The 18,329-nt window shown below is 41.3% G+C and overlaps 1 protein-coding gene across 4 annotated transcripts in view; it reads right to left on the bottom strand.

The window, feature by feature from the left end:
* The window catches only part of SASH1 (SAM and SH3 domain containing 1), an 868,162-nt gene that overhangs the window by 48,933 nt on the left and 800,900 nt on the right, over positions 1-18,329 (bottom strand). For all 4 annotated transcript variants that reach the window (XM_084625147.1, XM_084625149.1, XM_084625148.1 and 1 more), the window contains exon 9: positions 2,140-2,272. In XM_084625147.1, coding sequence (XP_084481273.1) covers positions 2,140-2,272 — 133 coding nt within the window. The remainder of the gene's footprint in view (positions 1-2,139; positions 2,273-18,329) is intronic.

Genomic DNA, 18,329 nt, shown 5'->3' with positions numbered 1-18,329 from the left:
TGGGGTCAGGAAGGAATTTTCCCTTGGATCAGGATTGGCAGAGACCCTGTTTTTTTGTTTTTGCCTACCTCGACCGCATGGGGCATGGGTGACTTGCAGGGTTAAACTACTGTAAATGGTGGATTCCCTGTAACTTGATTTGAGAACTTCAGCAACTCAGCCAGAGGTTACGGGTCTATTACGGGGTGGGTAAGGTTTTGTGGCCTGCTATGTGTGGGAGGTCAGACTAGATGATCATGATGGTCTCTTTCTGGCCTTAAAGTCTGTGAGTCTGAGAGTCATTAAATACTAATTAGCTTGTTAACATCAACTGCTTTTGCTGGACCAAACTGATAGTAAACCAAACCAAACAAACCTAGCAGCCATAATGAGTCACACCACCTGATTTAGCACTTATACCCTGATTTTTAAGAATCATAGCAAATGTCTTATCTAGAGAATCAACTTTATTCACTCAAATTTAACTACTTGCTGAAAGAGAGGGCTGAGACCCTGACCATAGCATCTTCTGTGTTCTTGAGGAAGTCACTTGCCATCTGAAAAATGGGGATAATACTTATCAGAAGGTGTTGTGACGATTAAATAGACAGTGTTTGTAAAGCACTTTAAATCTGAAAATGATGCTCTGCCACAGAAAAACATTGTGGAAGAGAGAAAATTTCCTTGGGGGAAACTTCACACACATCATCCCCTAGTGAAGGAGAGGCTTTCAGTGGTTAGAGAGAATGGTCCTATAATCACACAGATGTCCCTTGTTGTTATTAATCACGTTTATTACAGCGATGCCTAAGGGTCAACCAAAAGAGGGGCCCTATTGTGCTAGGCGCTGAACAAACACAGAGCAGTAGACAGTCCCTGCTCTGAAGAGTTTACAGTCCAAATAGACAAGACAGACACAGGGTAGGGGGCAGGGTACAAAGAGTGAACAATGTGATGGCAGCAAACAGCATGTTAGTTCCAACTCCCTCCCATCCACACACAAAACCATCTCACCCCAAGGTTAGTGGTGCTTTCAACCAAGTCTAGCTAGCTTGTATGGGGCTAGAGGCTAAAACCTGAGTGAGGCCTTCACTTAGGCTGGTAACTCGCCTATTTTGCAGTGAGGATATAGGCTAAATCATTCGAGTGCTGACGGTTCTCCAGAGCCTTCATACTTCCGTCTATGCCCAGAAGGACAGACAAGTTCTCCTACAATTCACTAAAAAAAGAACCATAGAGTGGCTCAGTTTACTGCAGCACAAAGAATAATGGGATATAACCCTACAAGTCCTAGTGACACACACAGGTGAGCACAGCACCAGTGAGGACCCAGCAACTTGGGTATGGCTTTGCAGTGTGGCTGTTCACATACAGGTTAGGCTAACTCCAGTGCTCAGACCTAGGTACTGATCATCCAAGTTAACTGCAGTGTATACATACTGAGAGGGTGAGCCTCTGCACCTCTCCCTAGGTTCTTTCTCCACCAGCAACATGGCTTTTGCATGCCGTAGCTGATTGCCTATGTGTTTCCCACCAGGATCATAGAAGGCACAGAGATGGAGTTAATACAGCAAGAATGTGTGATAGAAATTCTCTGGCCTTGCCAAAGAATGATACCATGTAGAACAGTTACACCTTCAACTAGCCACTCCCCTTCCAAATCCTTAGAGCTGCAATTGGGGAATGTTCTTGCAAAGGTGCCTCCAAAGGCTTGGAGAAAAAGAACCAAGTCAGGGTGGCTCTGCTCTGCTGTTTGTGACATAATAGGGGCACAAATATCGTGGAATTTCTGCTACCTTTCATTCTTTCCACAAAATACAACAGGGGGAGTCAAAATATAAAGCCAAGTTCTAACCTCCTGATAAAAGAGCTGTCCAATATTGCACTCGGAGTGTTAACAGACCTTCAGCTGTAGCAGTAACCACCTCCCAAACAGCCACATTGCTCTCCTTAAAGTCTTAAAACAGCTGGGATAACTCAGTCTTTATAGAAAACAGCACCCAGTTTCACAGAGCTACAAGTTTATGGCCATGAGCATAATCATTCTTATTACCCCTCGCCCAGAATTCTCCCCGCCCCCAACCTTACCCTGTTCAACACAGAAATAGAAAGTCACCATTTCAGTTTAATTGAGAATAACTGTATGCACTTTGCTTTTACCTTCTGTGTTGGGTTTTTTCATTTCTTCCACCCTAATTAGTTTCTTTCTGACTCTGCGAGTAGAGTTAACCAGCTTGTGCAACCTCTTAAACTTCACCGATTCCTCTGTTTCATCATCCGATTGTTCTCTTGACTGGCAAAGAAACAAAGGGAATGTTAATAACGTAATTGTTCCATGGGTTGCTCCGTGAAGTCAAGTTAACCCAACCCAGCTGCCGCTCTGTGTCAAAGCAGCTCTGTAACAGGGGTTATATTCTCCACCCAGGTCAGAGAGAAGCGTTGAAATTATTGACAGGTTTCAAAGTGCATAACATACCATTTTGACTTCTAATTCTGTGCAACGGAAGGTCCTAAAAGCACTGAAATACATTGCTGCCCTTGTCTTCCTTTCCATGCATTGTGTAATAACTACTTTCACGTCTTCTTTCAACGCATTGCAGGCAGGGCTCTCTTACCATACCAGTTACGCTCCTGTGGTTTGGGTCAGGCACTGGTTTGTCTGGCCTGTCGGAACTTGCCATTTAAACTTGGTAATAAACAGCTTCTCCAAACTGAAACTCTATCATTGACTTTTTCCAGTCTTCCCAGAAAATTAAAACCAGCAGTACAAGAAGGGGACGGAAAGGAAGAGACTTCATTCTCTGTCTCGTTCATTAGTTACATGCTGCCACAGCTACAAAATCTTCTCTCTCCTCCTCCCACTATCCCACACTCCTTTTGAAGGCTCTCAAGGCTAGGCTTAGGATGGACACAGCATTCCTCCAACAATGACCAAGGGAAAACTCTGACCTTTTCAGATATACAGTATAGTCCATATTCCCCAGCATCCCGTTTCATTTTGCATCTGATCCATTATGCTCAGTTCCAGCTGTTTTCCCTCAAGTATCAAACATTACAGAGGCAAAAAAAAATTCACTCGCTCCAGCAGCAGACACACAACAAGCTGAAACAATTTATTCCTTGTGGACGAAATGAGGGTTCCAATTTTTGAGACAGATCCAACGTTCAATATGCTACTTCCTCTGTTTTAATCTATTTCAAATGTAAGAAGGGGGAGAGAGGGGAGGAAGGCACTCCAGCTCTTACAGTACAGGACTGGCACTGTATGCAGTGCATTCCAGCAAGCACTGCCCATTCCAGCTGGAGGGCTGCACAGATTGTATACCTTTGTCTTTGTGTAGACCCCAACCAATTCATCACATTCTAAGGTCCAGCTCAAAAATTTTTATGCATCTTTCTCACAATGAACTTTATGTCAAACTGCATTATTTTCTTCTCATGAAAAAAAACCACCCTATTGTTACCTAACCATGAGCCTATTTAAAGGCAGGCAAAATAGGAGAGCTTATGGACTTTTAAAATATACATAAAAGTCAGAATGGAACAACATAAACCACAGGATAGGATGTCAAACGGCAAACACCTGGGTATATTTTCAAAGTTCACTGAGATGCCGCTTATTGAAAGTCAATGGGAATCCCTCATAGGGCCAAATTTTCTGCTGGTGCAATTCCTTTGAAGCCAGTGGGGTTGTGCCAGCAGAGCGTTTGACCCACATTCCTCAATTTACTTGATTAAAACAAAATTCACATTATTCTAAAATAAAAAAGACTAACTGGTCTGCTGGTCGGATGCTGTATGGCAATTCCAATGTTGCTAAACACAAGAATCCACAAGACCCAGTGAGTGCATTTATCATAGGGACCAATACAGTATGTAATTAGTTACCAAGTGAAAGATTATTATTTTAATACAACGAAGTAGGATAGCAGCAGACTGGTTTAAATCAAGGTAAATCATAGAATCATAGAATATTAGAGTTGGAAGAGACCTCAGGAAGTCACCTAGTCCAACCCCGTGCTCAAACCAAGACCAACACCAACTAAATCATCCTAGCCAGGCTTTATCAAGCCAGGTCTTAAAAACCTGTAAGGATGGAGATTTCACCACCTCCCTAAGTAACCCATTCCAGTGCTTCACCACTCTCCTAGTGAAATAGTGTTTCCTAATATCCAGTCTAGACCTCCCCCACTGCAACTTGAGACCACTGCTTCTTATTCTGTCATCTGACACCACTGAGAACAGCCTAGCTCCATCCTCTTTGGAACCCCCCTTCAGGTAGTTGAAGGCTGCTATCAAATCCCCCCTCACTCTTCTCTTCTGCAGATTAAATAACCCCAGTTCCCTCAGCTTCTCCTCATAAGCCATGTGCCCCAGCCTCCTAATAATTTTCATTGCCCTCCGCTGGACTCTCTCCAATTTGTCCACATCCCTTCTGTAGTGGGAGGACCAAAACTGGACACAATACTCCAGATGTGGCCTCACCAGTGCTGAATAGAGTGGAATAACTACAGACCGGTCAGCCTCACTTCAGTCCCTGGCAAAATCATGGAGCAGGTCCTCAAGGAATCCATTTTGAGGCACTTGGAGGAGAAGAAGGTGATCAGGAACAGTCAACATGGATTCACCAAGGGCAAGTCATGCCTGACCAACCTGATTGTCTTCTATGATGAGATAGCTGGCTCTGTGGAGAGGAGGAAAGCCATGGATGTGATGTATCTTTACTTTAGCAAAGCTTTTGATATAGTCTCCCATGGTATTCTTGCCAGCAAGTTAAAGAAGTATGGATTGGATGAACGGACTACAAGGTGTATAGAAAACTGGCTAGATGGTCAGGCTCAACAGGTAGCGATCAACGGCTCGATGTCTAGATGGCAGCCGGTATCAAGTGGAGTGCCCCAGGGGTCGGTCCTGGGGCCGGTTTTGTTCAACATCTTTATTAATGATCTGGGTGATGGGATGAATTGCACCCTCAGCAAGTTTGCAGATGACATTAAGCTGGGGGGAAAGGTAGATATGCTGGAGTGTAGGGATAGGGTTCAGAGTGACCTAGACAAATTGGAGGATTGGGCCAAAAGAAATCTGATGAGGTTCAACAAGGACAAGTGCAGAGTCCTGCACTTAGGAAGGAAGAATCCCATGCACCACTACAGGCTGGGACTGACTGGCTAAGCAGCAGTTCTGTGGAAAAGGACCTGGGGATTACAGTGGACGAGAAGCTAGATATGAGTCAGCAGTGAGCCCTTGTTGCCAAGAAGGCCAACGGCATATTGGGCTGTATTAGCAGGAGCACTGCCAGCAGATTGAGGGATATTTGTTTGATTAAAAGCAACAGCAGAGTCTGACCAGCAGAACTTTCCTACCAAGCAGGAGCGTGTGTGGCACAGAATATATATCTATTTTTTTTTTTTGTAGGGGAGAAAGACTGTTAATACCTTATAGATTAGGCCTTATACATCTGCCATTACAAGTGATAGTCACAAGAGCTGATCTGGATTTTTTTCAGTTAATAACACTTTTGCTGGAAAATGCTGATTCTTTGAAACTGAAATTGCTTATGGAAAAGGATTGGGTTTGACAAATTTCCCATTTTGAAAGCAACTTTGAAAAAGGTATTGAAATTGTTGAAACAGGACATTTTGGTATTTTCTAAACAAAAAGTTCAAATTTTTGGTTTGAAATGGCTTTTCATTTTGAAATGTAAATTCATTTATAATTTAAAAATGTGAAAAAATTAAAAAAAGGTCAAAATTGGAGCCAAATGTGTCAAAATGATCAAAATAAAATATTTTGATTGACCTAATCCTCTTCTCTCTCTTTTTATTTTTTGGTTCACAAAATTTTTCAACATTTCAACTTTTCATCCCAATTTGGGATGGGAAAAAATGTTCAAAGTCTCAACATTTCTCACAGGCTCGGAAAATCATTTCCCACCCAGCTCTAGCAACCGTTCTCCCACAGGCTTTTTCAGTGCTGCTTGCTATCGAAGTCAGATATATCTTCTTAAGTCTTTCAACATACTGTAACAATACAAAAGTATAGGCACAATCTCTGGATATTCGGGGAGACCTTTGCAAAGTGTTGTCCTGAGGTGGAACAATTTTATAGGTAACGAAGGAAATCTATGTTACAATCAATGGTTTCCTGCAGGGAAAGGTCCCACAGCAAGCAAGGCTAGCAATCAGAAAGGGCACTTTATGCAGTCAACATGGTAGGTGTCCCACACAGAGGTCAGAGCGCGCTTACAGTGCAATGAGTCTATAAATGTTTTATTGCTACATGTATAAGGCTATCCTATTACACTAAATTTCAGCGTAGTTAACCCTTTCTGTACAGCAAATAGAGGCATTTAATATGCATAATACCCTGACTCTTAAGTAACCTTATTAAGAGGCCTTCCTGAATATTCCAAAGGGAAAACAAATGGATTTACAGTACTGTAAATAGAAACAACCCAATTTCCATCCTTGCTGCTTCACATTTTTTCCATCCAAAAGCCCATATGGCTCAACTTTAATTATTTTGGCTAATGCTGTATGTAGTAATTCTGTGGTGAATGCTTAAGTGTTTCATTTCTAGTTTCCATGGCAACATTACATCAGATTGCAGACAGCTGGCTCCACAGTTTTAAGCCATAACAAATTGACCAAGCCAATACAAAAAATTATACATGCTTTAAAGGGACAGTGCACCATTCTGCTGCCAGTGGAATAGAGCAAAGCCTATGGGGCCTATTTGGCACTAATGCTTGGGCGGAGTTTCCTTTCTCAGCTTCTTTTGGAACAAGTGCATCTTTGACACATCTGCAATGTTCTAATAGCAAAGAAACTGGGCCAGTTTGGAGAACTCTATTACACAACCGCACGAAGGGCTACAGGGAAACTGGAATTAAATTAACAGCATCTGTAAATACCAAGGACTGCATACAGAGAACTGCAACAATCATGCATTGAATGACTGGAAAAGTATAACTCCAAGTTGTACCTGCAGCCTCAGCTCTTTTTTGGAGAGCAAGTGTGACCATAATACTGTGAAAAATGTTCTTGAAACCCTAATTGTGCCATTACCTTTGCTGTGCTCTACGCCCAGAATGTCCTCCTTGATTCTGTACCCCACGCAACCTCCCCTTCTTCCTTCAATAGCTATTCTCAAAAACCATATTTTCCCACGATCCCTTAAACCAAAATTAGAACAATTTTAAAAGTAGTTGTTTAAAAAAAGTAATCAAGGGACTAAAATAAGCACTGCAGCCCCATAACTTACTGTCCTCCACCCCACCTACCTCCTCCTCCTATGACTTTTTTATGCTGTCAATTTAGAACGTAAGTTCTTTGGGCCAAAGATATGTACCTTGTTCTAGATCTATGAAACACTACGCAGTCCATTTTAGGCGGTATATAAATAATAATAGTGAACAATCCTAACTTCCCCGCTTGAATTAGATCTTTACAAAGCATGTTCACATTTATGAGGGTATATGGAATTATTGGACTAATATAAAACAGAAGTAGCTAACACTCTGCAGGGAAATTTTTGGGATCACTTCAGGGTTTTAGAGGCATTCTTTGTAAAACACAATGTACGATTGCTTGCTAGCCCACTCCTAATAGAAGTATTTAAGAAATATCAGGGCTATGTCCAGATAAATCCAGCTTACTTGATTGATCTGCTTCAGCCCTGTAAACAAAAACATACATGATGTTTTACTCAAGCTGTATGAAACCATCTGGAAAGATATCAAACTTCTGAAATTAATTTCATGCCCTAGTAATAGTTTATTTCTTTACTGAACCAGAAAATCTCCCACCAAATCTCCAAATTTGAGCCCAAATTGCAATTGTGTTGGGACAGTCAGACAATTCTTGAGGGACAGAATGGGGCAAATACACAAATTCTATGTATGATGTGCCCGATAATTAACCACTTATTAGTCATTCCAGAACTCCGAGCCTGTCAAATCAAACAGATTTGCTGCTTGCGTTGGGAGACGTGGTTGCATATGTCCCTTCTCCCTTTTTCTCTAGAACAAGCTTTACGTCCTCCAGAAATATAATCATCTTACTATCGGGGCAGGGAAGAAACCCACCCCCCCCCAAAAGAAGTCCGACTATAGCCGGGGACAGGAAAATAGAACAGAAGAGTACAGAGTCCCAGGGAAAGGAAAAGAGGAGACAAGAAAAGCTCAGCATGTTATGCGGTGCCTAACAATAACCACAAAAGCCTTTTCTCTCTCTGAGACAGGAGGCACATCCTCTCCATATCATACCACATAATGACTTACCGGCTTCGGCATTTATAGGCCTACAGCTCAGTTCCGAATAATTCCCCCAAGTGATCAGCTCCTGCTCTGTCAGCTTTGTAACCCTAAAATTTAGGATTAGGCACTTCTTAAATACTATATTCGATTAGTATCCTGTGCACAAGACACCTCTTCTCCAGAGTTACATTATCAGTCATCACACTGACTCCGACTCCACTGCTTAATATGTAAAGAAGAAAAAAAGCATGTTGCTGGACTCAATTAGCTGCTTTCTGCTCACTGACTGATTCCCCCAGTTACTTGCTAGCTGCATAGCTTGCAAGAAAGGCATAAGTCATCAGCTCTAAGCAAATCTTCTATTCACCACAAGGAAAAAAGGGAGTGTTGTACATGGCAAACAATCCCTGTTTTCACTGACGAAGGCTTGCTGACCTCTTGCTGGCCTCCAGTTCCTTAATTACTGTCTATGGAATTTCAGTGAAAGAAAAAAAAAACATACAGAGAATCTGTGCAAAGCCAGGATAAGAACTGACACTCAAACACTACTGTTAGAGTGGAGGCTGTCTCTCTAGGAAACACAACTAAAACCTTTTACCAGGTTGGGGTTTGGTTTTTTTTATTCTTTTGACAAAAAGCCCCCCAGAGAGATCCCCACTGAAAAATAACCCTTGCCTGAACGTTATTGCTGAAATTATAGAATCTATTATTTAAAATAATCAATAAGCGAGAACTCAAATGTTCTTCCCTCACCCAGGTGCCATTTAAATTCTCTCCCAAATCTTACTGACCAAAATCTCAGTTTAGCTCAGATTATCATGATGCTCCTTCATCAGGCACTAGACCGTGCACATGAAAAGTGAGATCTCTCCCTTTTCTCCCAAGGCTGAGCTCAAATCTCTTGCCTCGTGCCTGATCTCCACATTTCCTGGGAGATAATCTGAGGGCTTGTCCACACGGAGACAGTGTACAGCAAGCTGGGTGTAAATCTACAGATACTACCAGGCCACGTGGACCCCATTACTGCCCACTAAAAGTTCCGTAGTGCACTTTGACTTACTGCCGTTTCAAGCAGCAGGAGCAGTACCGAGAATCTGGCCCTTTTGGTGTGTGCAACACTCTGTTCTTTCATGACCCATCTAGCCATCCGGACACTTTTTTACCTTCTCCATCTTAGTACCAATGACTATAAAGCCAAAGCTGTGCAAACAGAGCCCTTTCAGATCCATAGAAATCATGTAAACCTTTTTTCTGGTTTTGATTTGATGAGTTTCATACCCCCTGAGTTTTGCTTTTCACTTGAACCCCAAAAATCCAAGTAAAACTCAGCTGAAACTTCTTGAGCTTTGGGAGAGATGACTGAGTTTTCTCAGATATCCATGAGACACTGGCCAGCTTCACTTGAAATTTGTCCCAGATTCAAGCATGGGCAAAGCTGGCTCAAGTTTTGGGCTTGCAACTTCAGTTTTACCTGGTTTCAGGTTTCGTTAAGAACATTTCACAAAGCTAATCACAGCACAGGCTGTGTATGTAAAATTGGGTAGTGTTTGGATGTGATAATATGGACCATACTGAAAGGTTAGAAGAAAATTACTCCCGTCTTTACAAAAATTATAAGGGGTCAAAAATGTGTTTGCCACTTAGCAAAAGTAACTGTATAAATATAAAACATATAGTGCGAATTATCCCTAGCTTCAAAATTCAGTAACACCAGAGCTGAATTTGGACCAGTATTACTTATGAAGAAATCAGAGGAGTTCACCAATGGCAGTCGGATGACACATTACACATTAGAGGGTGATGACATCGCCTGTTGAAATTAGTGGGAAATATTTGTCATATGTACCAAGAACAAATTAAAAAAATGTAATTCTCCTAGGTCGTCTGTTTATTCTGGAACAGTTGCTGAGGCAAGTTTCAAGATGTTAACTATTTGCAGGTTTTCAGTTAAAATAACTTTTTAGAACACATCTTTGACTGCTCCATTCATGAGCCAGATACTGCCACACTTCCTCCTGTTGAATAGTACCTTATACTAGGTAATTTGTCTAATTGATTTTAATGGGATGACATGCATAGTAATGTACCACTCAGCATGAGAGAGAGAGTGGCAGAATCAAGATGCATTTAATGTCTGTTAAAATAAAATGTCCTCCCTCATTCTCCCTCAAGGTCTAGTACATTTTTCATCAGCCCAAATAATACTGTATGTGAAACAGTGCTTCTAGCAATGGTATGTCTTAACAGCCTTTTGCGTGACATGTTTTGGCAGGGCTGAGGTGGCCTGGGGAGACTGCCATTCTTTCGAATATACTGTACTAAAAATTAATGGAGCTTAACGTCATCATCCATGAGAACCAGCTTCTTGGAATAGAATAAAAACCTCGAGCGAGAACAGTGAAGTGATTAAATGTAGTTACATTCATATCAAAGATGGTTCATAATAACAGAGGCCCCTTTAAGGCCTTGTCTATACAGGCAGTGGCATGTAGGGTTGTTGTAAATATAAAGGGAAGGGTAAACCCCTTTAAAATCCTTCCTGGCCAGAGGAAAAATCCTCTCACCTGTAAAGGGTTAAGAAGCTAAAGGTAACCTCGCTGGCACCTGACCAAAATGACCAATGAGGAGACAAGATACTTTCAAAAGCTGGGAGGAGGGAGAGAAACAAAGGGTCTGTGTCTGTCTGTGTGCTGCTTTTGCCAGGGACAGAACAGGAATGGAGTCTTAGAACTTTTAGTAAGTAATCTAGCTAGGTATGAGTTAGATTATGATTTCTTTAAATGGCTGAGAAAAGAATTGTGCTGAATAGAATGACTATTTCTGTCTGTGTGTCTTTTTTGTAACTTAAGGTTTTGCCTAGAGGGATTCTCTATGTTTTGAATCTAATTACCCTGCAAGGTACCTACCATCCTGATTTTACAGGGGTGATTCCTTTACTCCTATTTACTTCTATTTCTATTAAAAGTCTTCTTGTAAGAAAACTGAATGCTTTTTTCATTGTTCTCAGATCCAAGGGTTTGGGTCTGTGGTCACCTATGCAAATTGGTGAGGGTTTTTACCAAACCTTCCCCAGGAAGTGGGGTGCAAGGGTTGGGAGGATTTGGGGGGGGAGACGTGTCCAAACTACATTTCCCAGTAAACCCAGTTAGAGTTTGGTGGTGGCAGTGGTTATTCCAAGGACAAAAGATAAAATTAATTTGTACCTTGGGGAAGTTTTAACCTAAGCTGGTAAAAGTAAGCTTAGGAGGTTTTCATGCAGGTCCCCACATCTGTACCCTAGAGTTCAGAGTGGGGAAGGAACCTTGACAAGGGTACAGGCACTACACTGGTGGTGTCCACACTTTAGTGTGTAGCTACACATGGCAATGAAAGGCTCTGGCGGGGGGTGGGAAGGGAAAGCAGCAGGTAAAGTTTCTGGCAGCTCACCTCTGCTGGAGCCTTTCCCCATTGCAGGGAGCTGTCAGGGCCTTTCCCTGCTGCCTTTCCCCTAGCAGAGCCTTCCCCCACGGTGGGAGAAGGCTCCATCAGCAGCACACTACACTGCTAAAAATAGCCGTGTAGATGGGGGAGGCACTGCTTGGGTGCAGAGAGCGTTATGTATGGTACATACCCTAAGGTTCTGGCATGTCTTTATTTGCCTAAGTAGTGCCTCACCTCTACACTGCTACTTATACCCGTGCTGGGGGCGGGATGCTGTATATGAACTCTACACGCCGCTGTAAGATTTGTGCAGCCCACAGATACCTTTAATGCGGGATGAAATAATTTAAATTCTGTTATTACAATATTTTTACAACAGTAAAATGATTAAAGGCACCATCATAAGCAAAATGAACACGCCAATCCTGGGGAAGGCAAGTGGCAATCAATATGAGCTCTATTAAAATTCTCTGTTGTACCATAAGTAAAGATTTGGCACGGGCCTGCCAAGTGGGGGAATGAAACACATGGATTTTGAAACTCTTGATTCCTGAGCTGAGCAAGACTTTGTTCCAGAAGTAACATGCTTAGTCTTCAAAGGCACAGGGTGGGGAGAGGGAAACCACATTACATTTACACCATCTCCTGCTGGCTGATTCATCTGCTGAGAATGGCATATTCCATAGAAAGAACTGTTAGCCAGCTGAATAGAAAGTAGGGGAATTAGGCAGCTGCCAGATGGGGAAAAGGATAGAAAGAACAAGGTAACATGAAGCCAGAAGGAGGAAATATTAATGAAGCCCCCCACCCCCCCCATATAATGGCCTAATATCTTGTAGTAAATTAAGACAGCATGACCTTGTCCACATGATCAGAACTGTGCTGGCTACCACTATGTTCAAATACAGTTGTTGCCTGGTGGCTTCTAATCCTTTTTATTTTTAGCAATATTAACAGGATTTTTTTCTTAGACTTCTTACAAATTAATTATATAGGGCCATATCCAGCACTAGCATAAGAATGTGCAACTCCTGCTGAAAGTCAATGGGAGTTTTGCTGGGCTACCCATCAGCTGAGTTGCCTCATATTCAATAGTTTAGCATAAGCATGTTGTTAGAAAATAAAAATTCCTTGTAACAATGGTCAGGGAAACACTACAGCCCTACAAGCCTCAATGGCGATTAAACCTACAAATAGCGAGGCAAATTATCACAGCATGGAGATGGCCTCCATGGTAATCTGTAACGGCAAAAAAACTGATTAAGTTTTATTTTTAACCCTAACCCAAATAGGCATTTCTTGTAAGTTTTAGAAATGCTCTGGAAAATTTCAGACTGAAAGGGAAAAAATACGTGTTTTTAAAAGCCAAGTATTAACAAATCTTTGATTAACTCCTGCTATGTTATCATCACCACACAGTACTCACAAAACTTTCAAACACTGAATTGCTCACTGGAACCTAAAATGCTGATTTGTGTTTCTCTTGTTAATGTTCCCATAGGTTACTACACCCATGAGGCAATAAAGGTCAGGTCTTTTGTTATGCTGTAGTTCTTTAGCCAACCTCACTAGGACCTAATTGTGAGCTGCTGAGCCTGTGATGTCAGTGAGAGATGAGGGCATTCAGCACTTTATAGGATGACATCCTATGTTCTACATGTAATCTGGGAATTCAGTGCTATGACTATAAAGCTAGACTTGACAATTACAGACTCTTTCTTTGTTATAACTATTTCTAAGCATTGCCAATATTATAAGGAGGTGCAGAGGCATTAAATCACATCAGTGCATGCTGGAACTAACAAACCTGTGTTGAAACTGGACTAAGCACAGTACAGTGTAAAAACAAAAAGCTCTGCGTTCATCCAAAAGCATGCTCAGCTTTCACTACTTGAAAGACTATGCCAGCCCTTGATGGACCATAAGCTCCTCAAGAAACAGTACAACACAAACATCCACTTGCACCCTCTAGCTTTTCATGGAGAAAATCTTCTTGCATAAACTTAGAAGTCTCCATTTGTTAGAGACAATAATGTGCTTGCTCTAATGCCTGAAAGTTCATACTCTCTAGGACAAAATCATTTTTCAAAATGTTAAAGCTATCCATCTATGTATGTCAGTATCACCTTGTACACTGTAGTGCCTGAAACAATTACAAATTATACATATTCCTCATTCCCTCATTTGCTAATAATAAATACAGACTGTGAATATTCACTGGCTTTTAATTTACTTCCAATTAGTTTAAATGACTATATTACAACATAAAGAGCTGGGCTTTTTTCCTGGTTACTATAATATAGTGTCTCAGATTATTAGTTGAAGGTTTCAGGAATCCATCTGTAACAAGACTAAAATCAGTAGAAATTTTTAAAGAATTGCTGCATTTGGAAAGTATCAGCAGTCTTAATCATTACAATGCTGTTACATAGTACAGCATAACAGATTTACCGTCATTATTTTTCTTAGATATTGGGACAGAATTGGTTTTAAAGAAATTATACTGTAATTTTTCAACTTCTTTATATTTATCAACCAATATAACAGTAACTGTAATGCTAAGAGCCAATTCTAATAGTAGCCTTTTATTTGACCATGTTTTATTCCAACAGTTTTATAAAAGGGGGGCAGGTGCATGCATAATTCCTGATTTAACATTTTAGAACCTCTTTAAATAGAAATTTAATTATAAATTGGAAAAAAGATACATAGGAATTGCCATAGTGGAGCAGTCCTGTGGTCCAGCTAGTCGAGTACCCAGTCTCTGATAGTGGCCAGATACAAAAATCAATGCTTGACATTCTTTTAAATTTTAGGCCCATTAAACTATGTAGTAAAATGAAGCATGTCCTTTGTGAAAAACGATAAAGAATGAAAACAGCAATAGCACCTTTGGTACTCACTGGAGCTATTTTCTGTGGGGACTCTATTTCCTCTTATTAAGAAATGCATTAGCATAAGATGGATAACAGCAAAAATCAAGTAGGAAGCTTTTCTAAAAAATGGCCTTGCCGTAGATGGTGATTTGCATTATATACCTTAGGAGTTAGTCCTGGTCTGCTGACATGCTTTACAAAGAAAATAAGTGAGTGGGTTAATTTAGTGCTGGTGAAAGGTGCTGAGCTGACAGCCCTGGAGAGCGAAGTCCTCTGTTTATTCAAAGGGCAGGTACAACAGAGATAGCAGCAGTGCTCTTTCCCCACTGATAACGGGGCTTCACTCCTGGCACCCCTTGTAGGAATGAAGGAGCAGTTCATTTTCTAGGCCTATTCATTCCTTGCTCTCTTTGCTGAGATTGACGAGGGCACCAAGCAGTATGGGAGGCTACAGGAGCATGGCGTGGTTAAAAGAGGAACCCTCTTCAAATGGAACTAGATAATCCCATTTTGAGTCTGTGCTAGCAAGTCGGATTTCTGTATGGCAGACAGCTCTTCCTTGATCAAAGTTGAAACAAAGTACAAACAATGCAGCCAGTGATAATGACGACTTAATTTAACTGATACCTAGAGAAAATGCCAGTGACGTTTATTAGTAGTCTCAGGCCTAGAGGGTATATTGTGGTGGGTACACTATCTGTCACAATACTCTCTCCCTAAAATCCACACAAAACAAACAAAAGAAAAAGAACAAAAGATCATGACAACTGGTACCAGTTGGCAGTCTCAGCAGAGGTGCATGGAGAGGAAATTATGCCATATCATCCTAGTGATGGTTCTTTCAAGTCAGGGTTCAGGCACATTTGTAGAGCAGGGTAGGGAGCTATGCACTGCTATCTCCATGCTGTACTCCCACTTTAGATGAGCAGAAGATTTCAGTTTCCAGAGTTATCAAATAGGCCACTATCTTTGCAGAGCACAGAAGTCACATCAGTTAGCATACAAAAGAAAGCAATGTGGTCATGAAACCTTCCCTTTTCTTCACCCACTCTTTCCAACTCCTAGGAGGAGACAAATAAGCACTTATATAAAATCCAGAGAGGGTCTTGTTTGTAATCTGCACCTGCTTTATGTCCTAACACTTGGCAAGAGCCTGTCTAGGGATTTAATGAGAGCAGCCTTTATTCCAGAAGAGACATGAAATTAAAATATTAAGATATATTTAAGTAAAATAATTAGAAATTCTACACTCGAGATGCCCTATCAAAAAGACAGCAACTATTTCCATAAAGCAGGGATATTGGCTTCCTATAGAAGTGAGTGATATACTTCCTGAAAAACAAACTGGTCACAGAGTAATGAGATTAAAAGGTAAACTGCATGAACCTGGCAGAGAACCAAGTCAGCTATGGCTTAGCAAATTTTAAAGAACACAAAACCTTACTATTAACAACCTAGAAACGACAGAAGGTAGCCTCCCTTCAGACACAAGAGAGATGACACTCCTGCCCTTTGCTGATTCATGATACCCTGTTTGGGAAAGCAAACAAGACGGAAGGTCCTCTCATGGATCAGTAACTGGTTAAAAGACCGAAACAAAGGGTATGAATAAATAGTCAGTTTTCAGAATGGAGAGAGGCAAATAGTGTTCCCCAGGGGTCTGTACTGTTCAATATATTCATAAATGATCTGGAAAATGGGAGAAAGAGAGGTGGCAAAATGTGTAGATGATAACTATCTTGAGTAACTTTCTAAGTCCAAAGCAGACTGAGAAGAGTTACAAAGGAATCTCACAAAACTGGGTGACTGGGCAACAAAATGGCAGATGGAATTCAATGTTGATAAATGCAATGTAATGCACATTGGAAAACATAATTCCAACTACTCAAACAAAATGATGGGGTCTAAATTATCTGTTACCACTCAAGAAAGATGTTGGAGTCATTATAGGTAGTTCTTTGAAAACATCCACTCAATGTGCAGCAGCAGTCAAAAAACTAACAGAATCTTAGGACCATTAAGAAAAGGTTAGATAATAAGACAGAAAATATCATAATGTCACTATATAAATCCATGGTATGCCATCTCAGTTCTAGTCATCCCATTTCAGAAAAGCTTTATTAGAATTGGAAAAAGTACAGAGAAGGTATGGAACAGCTTCCATATGAGGAGAGAGTAAAAATACTGGAACTGTTCAGCTTGGAAAAGAGCCAACTCTTTTTTTGAACACAGTTAAAAAAAGAATTAGATAAGTTACTGGAGGATAGGCTTATCAATGGCTATTAGCCAAGATGGTCACGGCTGCAATCCCATGCTCTGGGTGTCCCTAGCCTCTGACTGCCAGAATCTGGGAGTGGATGACAGGGGATGGATCACTCAATGGTTGTCAGTTCTGTTCATTTCCTCTGAAGCATCTGATACTGGCTCCTGTTGGAAGGCAGGATACTGGGCTATATGGACCATTGGTCTGACTCAGTATGGCCGTTCGTCTCTTCAATTACAACCTATATTTATGGGTACCACATCCCGAAAGAAAAATTTCCCAAAGCCCCTCTTCTGACCTTTGAACAAACCCCCAACCTCATTGTCAGAAAGAAGCTCCCCACAGGCGAGGACACACCAGCTCAAAACGGCACCACACCCTACAAGAACAATAGATGCACAACCTGAAGACATCTCTCCATTGCTATGATGATCAATACCCCCCCCACCACACATCTTTCACGATTCCTGAATCCTAAACATGACTATCACATCGTGTGGTGTACCCCATCCAGAGCATTAATGCTTCAACAACTCCTCTGTGTGTGAAACCAGACAATCCTTATGCTCTCAAATGAACTCCCACAGAACAATGACAAAAACCAAAACCGTCCTATTACCTGCAGGTGAACACTTTTCACAAAGCGATCACTCCATATTTGACCTCTCAATCTTCATCCTCAAAAGAAACCTTCACAACACTTTCAAAAGCCTGGGAACTTCAATTCGAACTTTGCTAGACACTGAAAACAATGGACTCAACAGAAACACTGGTTTTACGGTTCATTACAACAATTTGTAACATACCCTACTTTCTGCTAACCCTTAATTGTCTCCCATAGCATGTGGGAACCCCTTCTGTTTACAGGTTGGGACAGATTGTTATTTAGCTCAGACATTCTGGAACCTTCCCCAGACCTGAAGAAGAGCTCTGTGAAGCTTGAAACCTTGTACCTTCCACAAATGGAAGTTGGTCCAGTAACAGCTATTACCTCACCTACCTTGTCTCTCTCAGTTTGTTGTTAGGCAAATGCAAATGATATGGACAGGGAGGAAAAAGAAAATCAATAATCAACCAACCAATTTTTGTTTTAAGCCTTCAAATCTCTCTCTGTAGGACCGCTCCTATAGTTCTGTGTTGCATGGCAAAACTAACTTTGAAGTCTGAAGTGCTGTAACTCTGAGAGCTCCTATCCCTCTTGGTCTCCCTCCAGCATCCTCCCTCCACTCAGGATCTCTCATCTTAGTTTCCTGGAACTCTCTCCTAATTCTACCATTATCTCTTGGATGTCTTTCGAGGAGAGCACTCATACCCAGACATACCAACCATAGAATACTCTTCAGGAGACCACCCACCGCTCTGCCCCAGACAGCTACCAGTGGATCATCATCTTCCCTAGAGGGTAAGGAGGGGGTGGGGTCAAGAACAGGCAACAGGATCTCTTCAGGCCCCATTAAAAATTTAGTAAAATGAAAAAAAAATCTCTCAGTACTCAGCTCAGTAAACCATTAACATGGTGTGTTATGGGGCAGGG

Source organism: Lepidochelys olivacea (assembly GCF_965140295.1).
Source record: "Lepidochelys olivacea isolate rLepOli2 genome assembly, chromosome: 3".
Lineage (NCBI taxonomy): Eukaryota > Metazoa > Chordata > Testudines > Cheloniidae > Lepidochelys > Lepidochelys olivacea.
Note: the sequence above shows the minus strand (reverse complement) of the source record. Positions and strands in the feature narration are given on the sequence as shown.